Source organism: Orycteropus afer, unplaced genomic scaffold (assembly GCF_000298275.1).
Source record: "Orycteropus afer afer isolate SDZICR_OR568_19922 unplaced genomic scaffold, OryAfe1.0 scaffold00219, whole genome shotgun sequence".
Lineage (NCBI taxonomy): Eukaryota > Metazoa > Chordata > Mammalia > Tubulidentata > Orycteropodidae > Orycteropus > Orycteropus afer.
Genome location: NW_006921806.1, coordinates 2,060,374 through 2,078,438, shown reverse-complemented (window position 1 = coordinate 2,078,438; position 18,065 = coordinate 2,060,374). Strand labels below are relative to the sequence as shown.

Genomic DNA, 18,065 nt, shown 5'->3' with positions numbered 1-18,065 from the left:
TATACATTTGCTCATGTTCCCAGAAAAAAAGAGCAGAGTTATGAATTCTAGATATTTAACTTCTGGCATCAGGGTGGAAGCCATGTTGGTGACTGTGGGTTAAGGCTGATATGATGACAGTGCTTGTGCCCCTCGTCCATGGGTGTCCTTCCTCAAGGTTGCCTCCCAGTTGGTGGGTATGGCTTTGTCTTTGGAGTACATTATCACCTTCCTTATACTCTGATTGCAGGCTCCACCAGTGGTCTGAGCCCATCCTTGCTGTTTGTCCCTCCTTTGCTTCCAAGAATAGGCCTGAGGCTTATGTCCATGTCCATGTTGTGAAACCTAGAGTGGAATGATTTGTTTGTTTTCTGAAATTTGCTACCAAACCCCTTTTGGCACTAAATTGCTCAGGCACGGGTCCCTCATGGGAAAGCCTCACAGAGAGGCCACAGGGTGCAGTTGGACACCCCGGGCTGCTGTCCACATGGTCTGCACCCCATAGAAGTAGTCTGGAAGGTCTGGGTCCTAAAGCACATGGGCTAGGCTGACAGCTTTGAGAGGAGATGCAAGCTCCATGTGTTTATTTAGTCCCTTTGTGTGAGGTGTGTTCCACATGGAGAAAAGTTGTTTCAGAAGTTCTGTGCAATAGACTTGTCTTCCACCAGTCATGATGGGAACATCTGTTTGAGTTCTTAAGTGAAGGCTCAGCTCGCAGGCCATCATGAGCTGTTGCCAAATTCTTAGAAGTTTCACGTGAAAAGGAAATTCCAAATTTGTTACATAAACCATAGTTTTGTGTTTTCTCAATATTCTAGTATAGAACCTTCCTGTCCTTTTTTTTTCTCACTAAAAAAGTGTATCCTTAGTAAATTGAGATGAAAGTATGTTATGATAACTGCCTTTTAAGCAAAGAGCTTTCAGCTTTGATTTTGGAATTAAATTTAATTGATGAAATTAAATAAACTTGAAATATTAAGAATTTAAAGGGACCTAAGTGCTTATCATGGACTTCTGAACAACTATGGGGCTGCCCTACAATTAAGTTATTTTACTATTTGCATGTTCTTTTTTGTCTACAGGGTAAGGAAAAGCCCTTAGAAGATTGTCAGCCACAGAAAGTAGACCTGTTAACGCAGGTGAAACAACTTCAGGAGCGATTGGCTCGTGTGGTCCATTCTATGACTGCCCAGGAGACTGGCCTGGAAAATTCCATGAGCCCACAGCCATCAGCACACTCAGTGCCTGTTCTAGAAAATAGCTCAAGTGATATTTCCTGCAGTAGTGGATTGACTGACAGATCTACTGCTGCTGACACTTCTAATACCTACAGAACCACATGGGACCTAACAGAAGTTAATAAACATCTGGATCATTTGACAGGAACTAAAACATCAAACTTTTCCATTCAAGAAAAAGTGGAACCGCAAGTCTCACTGCTCTTTTTAAAAACTGGTTTGCAGAGCAACTCTGAGGGTATGGAGCTCTTGAGGAGCCCAGTGCAGGTGATGGACTTGTCCTGGGGCTCCCCTGAAGTTGTCAGAAAGGACTCAAGCCTGGAGCCCCCACCCAGCCTGCCCCTGTCACCCTGCTCAGACACCACAGGCCTGTGCAGCCCAGGCTCCTCACCTCTTCAGGCGGATGACTCTGGCCTCCTTTGTTACCCGGTGCCCACAGCCAAGCGGAGGGCCCTGCCCGGGGCGGGGTGTCCCCTTGCTATGGATATGCCTTTCTCCACTGACCACCACCATGTAGAGAGGATGGCTGTGGTAAGGAACCCCTCACCCTGCCCTTCCTCATTAGCACTCTGTGAGTGGATGCAGGAAGTTTCCCCAGGAGGACCCTCATGTCACAGCAATACATTGTTGATTCATCACTGACAGAGTGGTGACTTGGCCTTGGTATCAGTTCAGGTCCTGTGGTCAGCACTGTATGTAGGAAAGTTAACTCTCTGCAGGTCTAAACAAACCTATGTAATCAGAACAGTTAGGTCAGTTCAATCAGTTTCTGAAATGTGTGAGGTAGATGAGCTCACTGGGTTCACCTCAGGCCTGGCTTCTGTAGTGATGCTATGTACCACATAGCAGTAAAGACTGCTTATCTCTGTAACTGAACAAGGACACTGTCCAGAATATTCTTTTATGTTTATGTTTCATAATATTATATATTTAACAGTTGTCATGTATATTGTTAATTAATTTGAAAAACATTTCAACTTATCATTGTTATATTTTTCTAGCATAGTAATCAAGATTTTTAAGTATCTTGGGTAAGATTAAATAAAATATAGTTTTGGTCATATGTAATTCTGTCTCAGGTATCCATAGATTATCACTGAAATATTTGCCAGTGACTACTTTAAATATGTTTGAAGAACTATTGATAAACTCAATAATTAGATTATTGGAAACACATGACCTCAATGTACTCACAAATATGAATTCTTTCCTGTGGGTTCTGTGTGGGGAGATGATAAATTCAAGACATAGAAAGTTTCCATCTGACAGTTTTAGCTCTGTGATGTGATAAATTATGAACATTTAAAAGTTCTGCTTATTTGAACAGGAGAAAGATGTTGAAGATTTTATCGTGATGTCTTTTGGTTCTCAAGAAAATTTAACATCATCTTCCATTGGGCCAGAAGGAAAAAGTGATGGAAGTGACAAAAGTGAGTCAGCTATCTTTTTGAAAAAAAATTTATTTTGATAATTTCTGAGTACAGAATAATACAAAGAATTTCTCTATCTCCATCTAGATTCCCTAAATGTTAATATATTACCACATTTCCCCCCTCTCTCTGTATCTCTCTTTCTCTGAACCATTTAAGGTTAACGTGTAGACATGGGGCCTCTTTGCTCATTGTGCATTCCCTAAAACTGAGGTCACAGAACAGTGCTCAGAAGCAGGGAGTTCACAGGGGTACAGTGCTAGTGTCTCATCTACTGAGTTTATTCAGATTTTTCCAGCTGTCCCAACAGTGTTCTTTATAGAGAAAAAAACATCCCAGGTTATGCATGGCATCCAGTGTTTGGGTCTTTTGCTAGCAGGGACTAGAGTGAAGGAAGTAGCACCTGGACCCAAGGTGAAGAGAGGGTCGCACTTGGGTGCTAGTGAGTAAGGAGGCTCCTGCCTGTATCTGGGCAATTTCATGCCCACCTTGCCTGCCCCAGCCTGGTCCCACCTGGCCCTGCCCAGTTTCATGAGCCCCAGCCTCACCAGGTGTTCCATCTTCCCCAGACTAGAGCAGCTACTCAATCTGTGGAGAGGACAGTTATCACTTTGTTACACGGCTCTTCGTCTGCGCTGGCCCACTAGTCCTGATGGTAATGGGTGGGAGGCCCTTTCCCCGGCCACAGTGCTGACTCTGACCGCGTGGCCAAGATGAGGTCTGTCAGGCTTTATTGATATGTTTCTTTTTTCAGTTGATAAGATTATCCTGTGGGGAGGCTATATGACAGCTGTGATACTCTGTTGCTTCTCCAACTGTGCCCCTGTTTTAGAGTCTGTTGGTAATCTTGCCTGAATCAGTTGTCCTACAGTGGCTGCCAAATGATGATTCTCCGGTTTCATCTTTTACAGTTACTTGTTGGCTTTTTATAAGTTCATCACTTTCTGAAGCATTTTATTGTTTTTTTTAAAAATCATGATTGGCCCAGTCTTTGCTTTTGAAAACATAGCCACAGTGAAATGTATACAGTTCATTGGGAATTTTACCATGTGTTTGCAGAACAACACAACTTTTAATTTTTATATCTTCTGTCTTCCAACTAATAAGAATGCAGTTTAAGAAGCTGAATGATTCTGCAAAGGTTTTGCCATCACAGTGACTTTTGTTCAATACCCTGCTCTTGAGGGCCATTCCCTAGAGACATCCACTTCCAGCTCAGAATCTGTTCCAGCATTTACTTCATCTTAAAATTGCATTGTCCCATGATATTTTATTTTAAAATAAATACAGAAACATGCAGGTTTGTAATGCATAAGCTCCTTTAGTTTATTACAAGGTAGTCAAGGCAAGGCACACAGGTAAGACCACAAGAAATTCAATTAGGGACCAGAGAATTGGGACAGTCTCAGGTTAGTCTGTCTAATAGTTAGAGTCCAGATCTTTAGTCTTGGGAAGAGGACTTGACCATGTCTTGTGCTCATAGCTGGAGTACAAGGTGGGTAGTAGTGATCAAAGTCTCAGACTGTGTCGCTGCCATGGTCTCAGTTTTCAGTGAGAGTCAATCTAGAAGAGAGATATTCTGTCTCTGCCTTCTCTCATTGAGTGAGCAGAATTCCAGGGTTTCTGTGTGATTTTCTTATCTGCACTTACATGCTAAGGACCAGTTGGTGTTATGTCTAACAAAAATTAGCATGTTAAATCTTTTCAAGGTCAGAGATTAAGGAGGTTGTTTACAACGTAGGTCTCATGGCCAGCTTACAGAAATTTAGCTGTATGTTATCGCAGCATGCAGGTGCAAGCTAACTTAGGTTGTTTACAACATAATTCCATTTCTTATGTCAACTAAACTCATGTTATGAATGACGTACACATGTGGTTTTAGAGCATTTCAGAAGCATACATAACACACATCTGCTACTTAAACATTTTATTCAAACATCCTGGCAATAAACTCACATCCCCTTCCCTCTTCTCATCTTCCTAAGAGAGTCCTATCTACATTTACTGTTACATCACTGTTGAGCATTTATATTTCAACAAAGCATATTCATTGTAGTTCTAGCAGAGCTGTACAGTGTACAAGTTATACTTCCTTTCTTATACAGCTTCTTGTTTCCTCCATTTCACCAATCACCCTTCCTCCCCAACCTGGGACCCAAGTTGAATGTTCACTGCCTGCCCAGGGCCTTCTGGGAGACCCACTCCGACACCCAGCCTTCAGCTCCTCAACGGCCATCTGCGCCCTTTCAGGTTGAACCTTTATCTTTAATGAAGTTTATTCTCTGGGAGTTCTTGGAGAAAAGGTATCCAGTGGTGTTTCTTTGGGGGAGAACTTTCATATTTCAACTTGTCCTTGATCCCCCCACATGTATTGATAGCTTCAGCTTGGTACTGACTCTAGGCCCCAAAATCAGCGCCTGTGCAACATGGGAGCCCTGCTCCATGTCATGTCTGTACCCACCTGTCTCTTGACTATATCCCCCCTGCATCCTGCTCCTAGCCTCCACCGAGCACCCACAGCTCTGTGCATCCACAGATCTGAGAATCATCTCATACTTTCCTGTGACAATTTCTCCCACAAATATATCTCTTCTCTTTTTCTATAATTCTCACTAATCAAATATTGGATTCTTGAAATGATTCTCTATTTTTCTGCTTTTCTTTGTATTTGTTCTTGTTTCTTCAGAGACTTTTTTTTTTAACTCTACTTTTTAACCTGTATATTAAATTCTTTTATTTTGCTCCCAAATTTTTAATTTCTGAGAGTTCTTTCTTACTCTGTGACCATTCCTTTCTTTTACAGTTTCTTTTTTTTATTCTGTGGATAATATGTCCCTTCTTATTTCTCTGAAGATAGTAATTACAGTTTTCTGAAGTGTACTGTGCTTACTTTATTTCTTCCTCATGCTCCCTGTCCTGTCTCTGTGTCAGGGCATTTTCACAGATCTGAGGGCCTGGGCTGCAGATAGAACCTTGGGTTAGCAGCGTCACTAAGGTTCTGAGCTCACGGCATTAGCAGTTGCTGGCAGCCCTTCCCCATGGGCCCTACCGTCGGCATGTGGGGGTCTGGTCTCTCTTGGCTTGATGTGCTCTCCGAGGCACCCTTTTCAGCCAGGATGTAAGCCTGTCTGCCTGCCATTATGCAGGTTACTAATCAGGAGAAGCAGCTGAAAGGTCTTGCCCTATTTCCTGCTAAATGCTGGCCCCTCCTCCACTGAGCCTCATGCTTCCTGGCCAGTCTTTCTGACTCTACTTGTCCAGAAAAGAACCTCCAAGTGCTGATGAGAAGTCAGTGAATGCATACACACATCTTAGAGACTTTGAATTCTACTGTTTTCACCCCACCCATACTCCCTCAGAGGAGCCTGGTACTTCCAAATTCTAGACTCCTTTCAGGAGTCCCAGGCTAGCTTCTAGGCTTTTCTACCCCTCTCACTCCAGGTCAGGCACCCTTACCTTCTGGTTAGACATACTTACTGCTGCCCTCCCACCTCTGTGGATCTGTGATGGAGGTCCTACCAGCTGTCACCATGGCATCATTCTGCTTGTGCAGTGCTGGTGTGTTGGATCTGTGTTTGGAGGGTGAAGAGCTGCACCTCTGCATCTGTGTAAATGTGCCAGGATCTCTGAGGCATGACATGGTGGTCACACAGAGGTAACGCCTGTACTTACCTAGTGTGTAAGGTTCTCATCTTAACTGTGTTTTGTAAGAATACTGTTATCTGAGTTAATTGGTGGTTTAACTGCTGTTCTTAAGGAATAACATTAGGGAAATTCTTTAGCAGCACTGCAGTCACAGATCTCAGTGGACATATGTCTTGGGGACCTGTATGAGGGCCTTTGCCAATGTCCTACAAAGGTCCTTAAGGAAGGCCACCGAGGAATCTTTATTTAGAGCCTAATTTTGTGGTGTTTGTTTTTAGGTGATGGCTCAGGTATTATTGGAGAGATTCTAAATGAAGGTTCAGAAAGAATTGAAGCTTCCCCTATTAGCCCTACAGCTCCTCCTCAGAAGTCTGGAAGGCATCGGCCGCCACCAGTAGCAATGAAGGAAAGGGAGGTCCGTGCAAAGCAAGTGCAGGTAATGGATGATGGGAAGCAGTGTGAGTCCACAGGTGCGTCTGTGAGATCCAGAAACCCTTCACCTTACATTGTAACACATGGATGCAATTTGACTGTCCTTGGGCTGCCATAACAATATACCACAAGTGGGTGGCTGTAAAGAACAGGCACTTACTTACTGTCTCAGAATTCAGAGTATCAGCCACACTCCTCTGAAGGCTTTAGAGGAAGATCCTTCCTCCTCTCTTATAGCTTCTGGTAGCACCAGACTTTTCTTGACTTTTAGAGCTATTTTCATATATATGTGAATTTGTCTCTGTGACTGTCATCCTCTTTTGTAAGAACATCTCTCTATAAGATTAAGACCTCCACTACTCTGCTGTAACCTCATGTTAACGAATGATAACTACAAAGACCCTATTTCCCCAAACAAGCCCATTCACCAGTGTAGTGGTTGGAGTTTCTACCTGTCTTTTTTGGCAGGGCACAGTTCAATCCATAACCTTTACACTTACTGTGATTCAAAAGTTCCATTAGCCATGATGTTTTTAATTTTATACCCCATGTAAGGGTTTCAAAAGGAAATAAACTGTTGTGAAGAGCTTCAGGCTAACTTGGGAGTGGGGCCACCGTGGGGCGACCACAGCCCTGCAGCAAATGCCCAGATCCTCCTTGTAGAATCTCACACAGCACAGTGCACAGTAGGTCCATGGATACACGTTTTTAGTGAACTATAAGAAAGACAAACTAGCATTACTCTTTCCAAATTTAGTTTAAGGAGCAAAACCTACAACTGTCTTTTAGAAAATGATTGTGTTTTTTTCTGTTTGATCTAACTTTGCAACTTGTTTTAGAGACAAATCTTTAGACTCTTTGAGATGACTTTGAGGTTTGTGTTAATGTGAGGTGGGGGAAAGGATTGCCCTCTTTTAGACACCAGTCTGCACAAGTTCTTGGCCTCACCCTTGGAGGCATATCTCATGTGAAGGGAGGCAGCAAACACTATGTGGTACAGCAGTTAGGCAAGTGGGGGAGGTGTCTCATCTCAGACATGGAAACACATGTCTTAGAGAAGAGCCAATGGATTTTTATCTCTAATAAGGTCATTTAATAGGTTACTTTTTTTTCTTGCTTTTCACATTTTCTCATAGTTGGATCCTGAGAAGGAGAGTGTCTGCCTTTGCTCATTTAGTGCCTAGATTGCTGACTGCCTCTTAGCCCTGGCTTGGGGAACACAAGGGAGCTTTGTCCTTGCACAGCCCAAGGCCTCAGGCCAGGGCGACTCCAGGGTCAGCATCTCAGATGGTGTTCCTGCACAATTTATACATGCTTCTTGACCGGCATCATCAGGGTGTCCTTGCCAGCACTCCTTGGGGCTGCAGTGCTTCCAAAATCTGACAGAAAGGAAGGCCTGGTTCTTACTGAAGCAAGGCACTTTTTCGGAGGATCCGACCCTCCCCCAACACACACAACACATAAAGACCTTCCCTCTAACACTGGCTGCGCCTAGGTCACATGCCCAGCCAGACCCCTCGATTGGCCAGTCCAGACCCACTGTTGATGAGGTGTGAGCTGAATCCCCCAGAGTGAGTACTAGATACTTGCTAGAAAGAGGGGCTGCTGGGTGGGGGCACCTCAGGATTCTCGTGTTGTGTAAGTCCCATCCAGGCAACACATCCCAGAGCCATGATGGCATCCTCACATCTGACCCTGGCTGCCTGGAGGAGAATGTCCTTATCACCTGGGATGGGGGTGGTGTAGCCAAGAAAAGCCACACTTGACATACTTGAACTTAACTTTGAAGGTGGGACTTTTTGGAGATTTTTCTTCTCTCTCCCCACTTAGCTGTCCCTTTGTGGCCAAAGGCAACACACGAGCTTGACAAATGAGTTGGTGATGTGGCACCCCCTCATGTCTTACCAACAGCTGCAGTGACCCAGAGCTTGCAATTCTGATGTGAAGCAAAATCTTCCCAGAAATAGTGTTTAGGGAATACTTTATCCTAATTCCTTTATGACGGAAATCGGAGTCATTGCTTTTTTGTTTGTTTAAAAAATCTGTTTTTTATTTCTTTATTTGCATTCCTAAAGTTTTTATAGGACACACAGCCCAAGATCCAAGGAAGTATGTTTCTGTGATAGTGTTTAAGACCAAACTTACCTGTGTCAGGAGAATCCTTGATTCTTAAGGTGTAAATTTAGTTGTTAATGACAGTTCTTCATACCTAGGCTTTGATGTTTTGTGCTTAGTAATTAGAAAAGAAGCCCAACTGAGGCCTCCCTGAGCCAGGTAGTTCCTGTTCCTCAGAAGGCTCTATACTTAGAACCTGCGACCCCAGAGTCTGTGAAGTCCATCTGAAAATTATGAGAGATGGGGGATAGAGGGGTTGAGGGAGTGCGTGTGTGGGTGTTTCCTGATAGTTTCTCTGACAATTTCAAACTCAGTGTTTCCTTTTGGTTGTAAGTCCCTAGATTGCTGTCCCATGCTGTAGAACACCCTTGGCAGTACCACCCCCTAAGGTGGACCATTTGCTGCAGGAGCTGGCCCTGCTGCCCTGCTGCTGTCCAAGGGGTGCTGTGATGAATGCTCTAGCCCAAGCCCAGTTGCCTCTGTGCAGCAGGGAAGGTCCCTGGCAGGTATGACTGTCTGAGACACACTGCAACCTACCTCTATGCTGTCTCCATGCAGGGCTGGAGGCCTTGAGCCCTGACAGCTCTGGTGCCTCCCCTCCTGCCAGCTAGGTCTCTGCAGACAGCCTTCACTGAGAGATACGTCTGAGACACTAAAATTAGCTCAGAGAGTATGTGGAGAAATGGAAGCACTGGCTCTGCTGGTCCTTTCCCAGCTGCTCCCTGGGCGAGGAGGATACAGGAGGCAGGGATACCAGGAGGTATGTGGCTGGCCACATACTGTACCTCATCCTCCATGGTGCTCATAGCAGAGATGCTCCTACCCCTATGCCTTCTATGGCTTCCTCACAGCAGCGATAGCTTGTGAAGTAAACATGACACTTAGCTTTATTTCTAGAGCTTTTCAGTTGATGATTTATTTCATCACATTGTCAAAATTAAAGGATAACATCTTTTTTTATTGCAAAAATACATATAACAAACACAACATTTGCCAATTCAACATTTTTCAGGTGTTTGGCTTAGCGATAACAATTATATTAATGATGTTATGTAACCATTACCCTTAATTGAGGCCAAATTTCCCATCACCATAAACGGAAACTCAGTACTCCCAAAGAAGTGACTCTTTTCTCTCCCTCTCTTGCATTCCTGGAACCACTAATAACTTTGGTCTCTATACATTTGCCTATTGGTGACATTTTATGTAAGTGAGATCATGTGATATTTGTCCTTTTGTGATTAACTTTTTTCACTCAGCATAATGTTTTCAAGGTTCATCCATGCTGTAGCATGGATTAGGACTTTGTTGCTGTTTTTGGCTGAGTAGTATTCCATTGTATGTAAGGACCATGTTTTGCTTACCCGTTTATCTGTTGATGGTGATTTAATTTGTTTCTGCCTTTTGGCTATTGTGAATAGTTCTGCATTGAATGTTGGTGTACATGTATGTTTGTGTCTCTGTTTTCAAGTCCTTTGGTATATACCTAGGAGTGGAATTCTTGGGTTATATGGTAGTTCTAGGGGCCCTGGTGATAGGGTGGTGTGTTGGACTGTAAAACCAATAAAGCTTATATAGAGAAAGAGAAATTTATCTTAGGAAAATGGCTCACACACTTACAGAAGCTGGCAAGTCCCAAGTTGTTGCATCAGATATCAAGCTGGAAGCTTTTCCCAATTCATGCAGCTGCAGGGGCTAATGAGCTCAAGGTTGGGAGGCAGTATACCAGTTGTTGACTCCAACGAATGATGAATCCAAGATCTCCAGGCCGAATGGTGCATTGTCCGCTTGTGGACAGTTGTAGGCAGCACAACAGGATCCCAATCCACGGAAGAGTGTCTCTTTTCCCAGAATGTCCATAAATACATTGGAAGCAGGCCACACCCCTAGGGAAACTCCCCTTCAATGGATTGGCTGCTCAAAACACATAATCCGATCCCATCGTGGGAATAACCCATACCACAACTGCTTAAACCATACAGAATTGTAGTCCAACCAAGTTGACACACAGCTCCAACTATTGCAGGTGGTAAAGGCATTTGGCTGCTAACTAGAAGGTCAGTGGTTCGAACCTACCAGCTGCTCTGTGGAATAAAGATGAGGCAGTCTGCTTCTGTAAGATTTATAGCCTTGGAAACCCAGTGGGGTTGCTATGACTCAGAATTGACTCTATGGCAGTGAATTTAGTTTTGCGAGGTGCCCAGGTGGCACAATGGTTAAGCGCTCAGCTGTTAACTCAGAGGTTGGTAATTTGAACCCACCCAGTGGCTCCATAGAAAAAGACCTGGCAATCTGCTGCCATAAAGATTACAGTCTAGAAAATCCTATGGAACAGTTCTCCTCTGTCACATGGGGTCACCGTGAGTCAAAATCAGCTCAGTAGCACCTAGCCACAACACAGCTGCATGTAGTTCTTTTGTGTGTGTGTGTGTCATTATTTCATTGTTTTTTTGTTTTGTTTTGTTTTTTGTGATTTGGGTGAAGATTTACAGAGCAAATTCACTTTCCATACAGCAGTTCACATATACTTTGTCTCATGTCATTGACCACAGTTTACCACAATGCAACAGCTCCCCTCCCACTTCCTCCCCATAGTTACCTCTTCCCAGTGTCCATCCCTCCATACTCTCCTGCCCCATGAGCTGTCTCCCTGTGCATAAGCTGCCCTTCTTTCTCCCATGATTGTTCTCTCCAAGGAGTGTGTCTGCTTGAGGTAAATGTTAACTCACATGCCTGTACTTTGTTTGGCTGGAAACCACAGGTGTGGGTTCAGTTCTAGACCTGAAGGGCAGCTGGGGCCATAGTCTCAGTTGATTGCTGATATTTTGTTGAGAATTTTGGCATCCATATTCATGAGGGAATCTCATGAGTAGTTTTCTTGTGGTGTCTTTTTCTGGCTTTGGTGTCAGGGTAGTGCTGGCTTCACAGAATGAGTTAGGGAATATTCCTTCCTCTTTAAATTTTAGAAGAGTTTGAATAGGATTGGTGTCATTTCTTTAAATTTTTGATTGAATTTCCTGGTGAAGCCATATGGTCCGGGGTGTGTCTCTTTCCGTTGGGGTTTGTGATTACTGATTTGATTTCTTTACTTGTTATTGGTCTGTTGAGATTTACTGTTTGATCTTGAGTCAGTTTAGGTAGATTGTTTGCTTCTAAGAGTTTGTCCATTTCATCTAAGTTAACGAAGTTTGTTAGTACTTATAGTATCCTGTTAATGATTCTTTTAATTAGGTCAGTTGTAATTTCTTTACTTTCATGTCTTATTTTAGTTGTTTGCATCTTTTCTCTCCTTGTCAATCTAGCTAAAGGTTTGTCAGTTTTATTGATCTTTTCAAAGATCAACAAAACTTTTGGTTTTGTTGATCCTCTCTGTTGTTTTTCTATTTTTTATTTCATTTATTTTTGTTTTGCTCTTTGTTCTTTCCTTTCCTCTGGTGGTTTAGGCTTAGTTTGCTCTTACTTTTCTTTTCCTCAAGTTGTAGAGTTAAACTATTGAGTTGAGATCTTTCTTTTTTTTTTTTTAATGTAGGCATTTCTTGCTACATTTCTCTCTGAAGATTGCCGTTGCAGCATCCTATAGGTTTTGAAGTGTTGTGTTTTTCATTTTTCTGTTCCACTGCAAGTTTTTTTTTTTAATTTCTTTTTGACCCATTGATTGTTTAATAATGTACTGTTTAATTTCCATGTATTTTTCTGTTTTCCTTCTGCTATTAATTTTGTGATATTCCCTTGTGGTCAGAGAGGATAATACTTTGTATAATTTCAGTCTTTTAAAACTTATTAAGACTTGTTTTGTGACCTAGCATGTATGGTCTATCCTGGAAAATAACCCTTCTCCTCTGGAGAAAAGTATGTATTGTCCCGATATTGTATTGAGTGTCCTATATGTGTCCATTAGATCTAATTGGTTTATGATGTTGTTCAAGTATTTTCCTTACAAATCTTCTTTCTAGATGGATGTTCTGTCACTGTTGGAAGTAGTGTATTGGAGTTCCCAACTATCATTTGAATTGTCTATTTCTCCTTTCAATTCTGTCAGTATTTGCTTCATATCTTTAGTGGCACTGATGTTAAGTGCATATTTATTAAAATTGTTGTATCTTCTTTATGAATCAGGCCTTTCGTCATTTATAACATCCTTCTTCATCTCTTAACTGATTTTGATTTAAAATCTGTTTTGTCTGATATCAGTATGGCCACCCCTGCTCTGTTTTGGTACTATTTGTATGGATTATTATTTTCCATCCTTCCTACTTTCAGTCTATTTTTGTCCTTAGGCCTAAGATGTGTCTTTTGTATACAGCATGTGGATCAATCTTTTTTTAAAAACATAATCTATTCTGCCATTCCCTGTTTTTGTCTTAGGCTATTTAATCATTTATATTTGAGGTAATTACTAATAAGGAAGGACTTACTTCTGTCATTTTGATAATTGTTTTTTATGTATCTTGTACTTTCTTTGTTCCTCAGTCCCTATAGTTTTATTATTTGTGTGAATTGCTTTTTTTGTATGGAAGTTTTAAATTTTATTTACTTCTTTCTTTCTCTTGTATATTTTGATATTTTCTTTGTGGTTACCATAAAAATTTCACTTAACTCCTTGTATTTACAACAATCTAATTTAACTTGATACCAACAAGTAACATACAAACATATAGTATTTACAGAAATAAATTCCTGTTTCATTTCTCCTTTCCCTGTCTCTGTTGTTATTGTCACCTTTTATATCATTATACATCCTGTGCTCGTTAGGTACATTTGTGCTTATTTCTCATGCATTTGCTGTTATAAAGCTTATAGAACCTAACAGCTAAATTTATCAACCACAAATACCATAAAACTGACCCTTTTATCTGCCCATGCCATTATCTTCATTTGTGATCTCTCTTATTTATTTTTTCTTTTATGTATGGCTTCAAGTAACTGTCTAGTGTTTTTTCCTTTCCATCTGAAGGAGTCTCTTTAGCAATTCCTATAAGGCAGGTCTGCTGATAGTCAATTCCCACAGCTTTTGTTTATCTGGAAATGTCTTGACATCACCCTTGATTGTAAAGGACAGCTTGTCCAAGTAAAGAATTCTTGGTTGACAGTTCATTTCTTTAAACACTTTTTGTATATTATTACATTGCCTCTTGGCCTCCAAGGTTTCTGAGGAGAAATTTTTATTTAATCTTGTTATGGACCACTTCTATGTTATACTGGCTTCTTTCTTACCTCTTACAGAACTCTCTTCTTGTCTATAATTTTTTAATGGTTTGTTTATAGTGTGTGGCAGGGTAGATCACTTTGGGTTTATTCTATTTGGAATTTACCAGTCTTTTGGGATTTGCAGATTCAACTCCTTATTCAAGTCTTGCAAGTATTCTGTCATTTCTTCAGTATTCTTTTTTCTGCTTTCTTTCTTTCCTCTCTTTCCGGAGCTCCCCTAATGTATATATTAGTTTGCTTTACAGTATCCCGCAATGCCATTTGACTTTGTTTAGTTTTATTTATTCTTTTTTCCTGTTTTTCAGAACTTGGTAAATTCAGTTAGCTTGCCCTATAGTTCACAATTCTTACTTCTGCCTGCTCAAATCTTTTGTTGAATCCTTCCCTTGCAGTTTTCTATTCAGTTATTATATTCCTCTGTTCTAGTATTTCTGTTGGGTTATTTTTATGTTTTTTTTCTTTCTCACATACTTGATTATGTTTTCAGAGGAGACCATTCCATGGATGGTCATTGTTGGTCAAGTAGTAGAGGGTTGGCAAAACAGGGAAGACCTTCAACAAGATGGATTGATGCAGTGGCTGCAATGATAAGCTCGAGCATAGCAAGCATTGTGGGGATGGCACAGGACGAGGCATTATTTTGTTTTGTTGTGCATGGGGTCACTACGAGTTGAAGCCAAGTTGACGACACCTTGCGACACCACCACCACCTCTTTATTGAGATTTTAATTTTATTTTCTTATTTCCTTTAGTTCTTTGTCTATGTGTTCTTTAAATTCTCTGAGAATAGTAGTGTTGTTTGGAAGTCCTCTATTTTTCCCATTACCAGGATTCCACAGGGGTGATATCTGCTTCTTCATAATGTTCTTTTAATTATGCTGTTCTTTCTTGTTTCTTCAGATGAATTATTTTTTGTTGAATTTGGAATATTTAAATATTATACTGTGTTAATTCTAGAACTCAGAATCTTGTTTCCCCAGTAGTTGTAATTGTATGTATAGTAGTTTGTATAGTAGTTTTCTTTTCTTTTCTTTTTTTTTTTTCTCCTCTGTTCTAGTAGAGGACTTTCTGGCCCTTTCATTTCGCTGGCACTGAGGCAGTGTTAGGAACAGGCAATATCTCCCCACTTTTCCCTTCAGAAGTAGTTCTGGTGGTACAGTGGTTAAAGTATTCAGCTGCTAATGTAAAGGTCAGAGGTTTGATACCACCAGCTGCTCTACAGGAGAAAGATGAGGCAGTCAGCTTCTGTAACACTTTAAAGCCTTGGAAACCTTATGGATCACTTCTGTTCTGTCCTATAGGGTCACTGTGACTTGGAATCTACTCAGTGGCAGTGGGTGTGGTTTGGATTTTTTTGTTTCCCTTCAGGGCACCACTGGACCAAGCCTTCTCTGCAAACTGTGTAACCCCAAAGCTTAGAGGAGAAGGTTCCCACTGCCTGCCTTAGCACTAGCCTGCTGTTCTGGGAACACATGCCACTGTCTCCATCTCTGTTGCTGAGCTGAAGAGTTGTATGTGTTAGCCTGTTGATGCATGTAGGTCACCTAGGCAAACTCAACATCTTGTCTCTTCCTTAGGCATTTCTCTGCTTGATTTAAGCATCTAATCTGTTTGTAGAGCCCCTAAATAAACCAAATAGGCTTTTCACAGGTTTAGCTAGTTTGATGTATGGACAGATCATAGTCACCTTTTTACTCCCACTTTTTGTTTAAAATATTTCAAGTCTCTAGAGATATGCTTCTCAGAAGAAAGGATGGACAGTCTACTTCCATGGAGATACCGCCTCGGAAGCCCAAGAAAGGGGTCCCTGTGAGTCGGATCCATCTCGACAGCAGTGCATTTTTTTTTTTTCTTAAGAGATATGCTTATCTCAGAGATCCACCTTGAATACCTAATTTTTGTTACCATTAACTTAAATCTCAGATAGTTATGGATTCTGGAGCCAGAACGAGTTTTTTTATTCAATCCTGCCTGGAGATGGAGGTGGGACTGGCTTCTTTGTGAGGGTACTGCATCTTCTTAGTTTTTCTGGGGCCCCCCTGGCAGATATGAAAAATCTGACCCACCAGACTGTCAACAAAAGCTAACTTCATTTACCATTCTTTTGGGCTGATGTAACATGATTCACCATTTGTAGTTCATGGCACACTATTTACAGCTGGATGATCTGGCCTCACTGCCATGAAGGCTTGACAGGATGTTATCTGCTGGCTTGCTCTTTCTTCAGCTTACTTCCAGGTGCTTTATCTCTTAAACTGGTTTTCAGAGTTCTGACTCCCTCAGTTTCACCACATTATTTGGTCTATTTTGTTGTTTTTCTTTTAATTGTTGTGGGGGAATAGAGATGCTCAATTGCCTATACTATAGTGTCTCAGAAAAACATTTGAAATGATAAATTATAATCCACTATGTGAGTCTTCAAGTAACCCTCCCTGGTGGTATAGTGGCTGCTAATCTAAAGGTCGGCACTTTGAACTCATCAGCTTCCCAGTGAGAGAAAGATGAGTAAGTCTGCTTCCATAAAGATTAACAGCTTTCAAAACCCTATGGGGCAGTTCTGTTCTGTCCTGTAGGATTGCTATGAGTCAGAATCCACAGATGGCAGTTGGTTGGTTTTTACTGGTGCAGTGGTTAAAGCATTTGACTACTAACCAAAAGGTTGATGGTTCAAACCCACCAGCTGCTCTGCAGGTAAAAGATGAAGCAGTCCACATGTACAGTTTTAGAAACCCTATGGGGCAGTTCTAAACCAAAAAATCAAACCAAACTCACTGCTGTTGAATTGGATCCAACTCATGGTGACCCCTCCTTGGGTTTCTGAGACAGTATTACTATGGAAGTAGGTTGCCCTGCCTTCCTTAGTTCTGTCTGTCCTAAAGGGGGCTGCGTTGAGTCGGAATTGACTCAATTGATGGCAGTGGGTTTGGTTTTACTAACTCTGCCTGTTGCGGTGACAATGAATGGGTTCGAGCAGCTTCTGGGTGAGCATGGTGGTAGGTAACAGTCCTGTCCTCTCAGCTCCTAAAGGGAGTATGAGAGGGCATTGTGTCTGTCCAGATTCCCACTTCTATGAACTGGCCACGCTACTCCCTGGTAGTTAGGGTGACATGGTGCGGTGATCACGGTTCCTGTTCAGTGAGGCACTGCAGGTAGGTAGCTTATCTCTGCACTCATGTCTGGGCCTCAGCTGAGAGGATTATGGAAGCTTGGTGTCACATCACATTGTGCAGGGTCATCCTTTCCACACAGGGGAGTTGATGCTGGTTATCTCTGGGCTACCGCTGGCACATAAATATAGGTCTCCCCAGATGGTCCTGTTTGTCCACTCCCTCTATAGCCTCTCTGTGTAGTCCCCCACAGCATCTCTTTGTGTGACTCCTGTGTTGTCTCCTTTGTGGACCTCCTCTCTGCATCCTGTTTGTGTGGCACCTGTATCTCATGTGCCTGGGAAAATGGCATCCATGAGACCTGGCCTTGGGAAATGCAGGCAAGTCTGCTCACAGCCCAGTCTGAGGACAGTTGGGTTGGTATTGCAGCTGCCCTACAAAAATGGCAAGAGGTTGGTGTACTGCAGCTGTGTTGGGAGTATTTGATCCATAATTCCACTGCTTCAAGGCAGTGAGGTTGTCTCTCTGAAGGTCATAGGAAAAAGTTTTAAAAAGTAGTGGTAGAGAGAAAGCAACAGCAGAAGCAGCAGAACCAGGAGACCAGCAGGAGACAGCACAGTGGGCTTACTGGCCCCCTTCAGGTAGGAGGCTTGATGGTGAAGTGGGGTAATTCTTGGTGGAGCTAGGATTGCTGACCCACAGAGCAAGAGAGCTGGGCACCTTCAGGCTGAGGCTTATTGGCAGAGTGAAGTGCCTCTGGACACTTATCAGTAGAGCTAAAAGAGCTTTGTAACATTTGCTCAAGCAGGGTAGAGGACGTGCTGAAGGGCCAAGGCCGGAGAGAGACCTGCCTGTGGGCACAGCTGAAAAGAGGCTGTCCTTACCAAAGAACTGTATCCTGAGTCTTACCT

General features: G+C 42.2%; 1 protein-coding gene across 1 annotated transcript in view; it reads left to right on the top strand.

Moving 5' to 3' along the window:
* Positions 1 to 18,065, top strand: part of PCNT (pericentrin) — a 248,093-nt gene that overhangs the window by 174,296 nt on the left and 55,732 nt on the right. Inside the window, 4 exon segments of the mRNA XM_007948706.1 lie at positions 1,062 to 1,220; positions 1,443 to 1,748; positions 2,545 to 2,647; positions 6,571 to 6,728. Of these exon segments, the coding sequence (XP_007946897.1) occupies positions 1,062 to 1,220; positions 1,443 to 1,748; positions 2,545 to 2,647; positions 6,571 to 6,728 (726 nt within the window).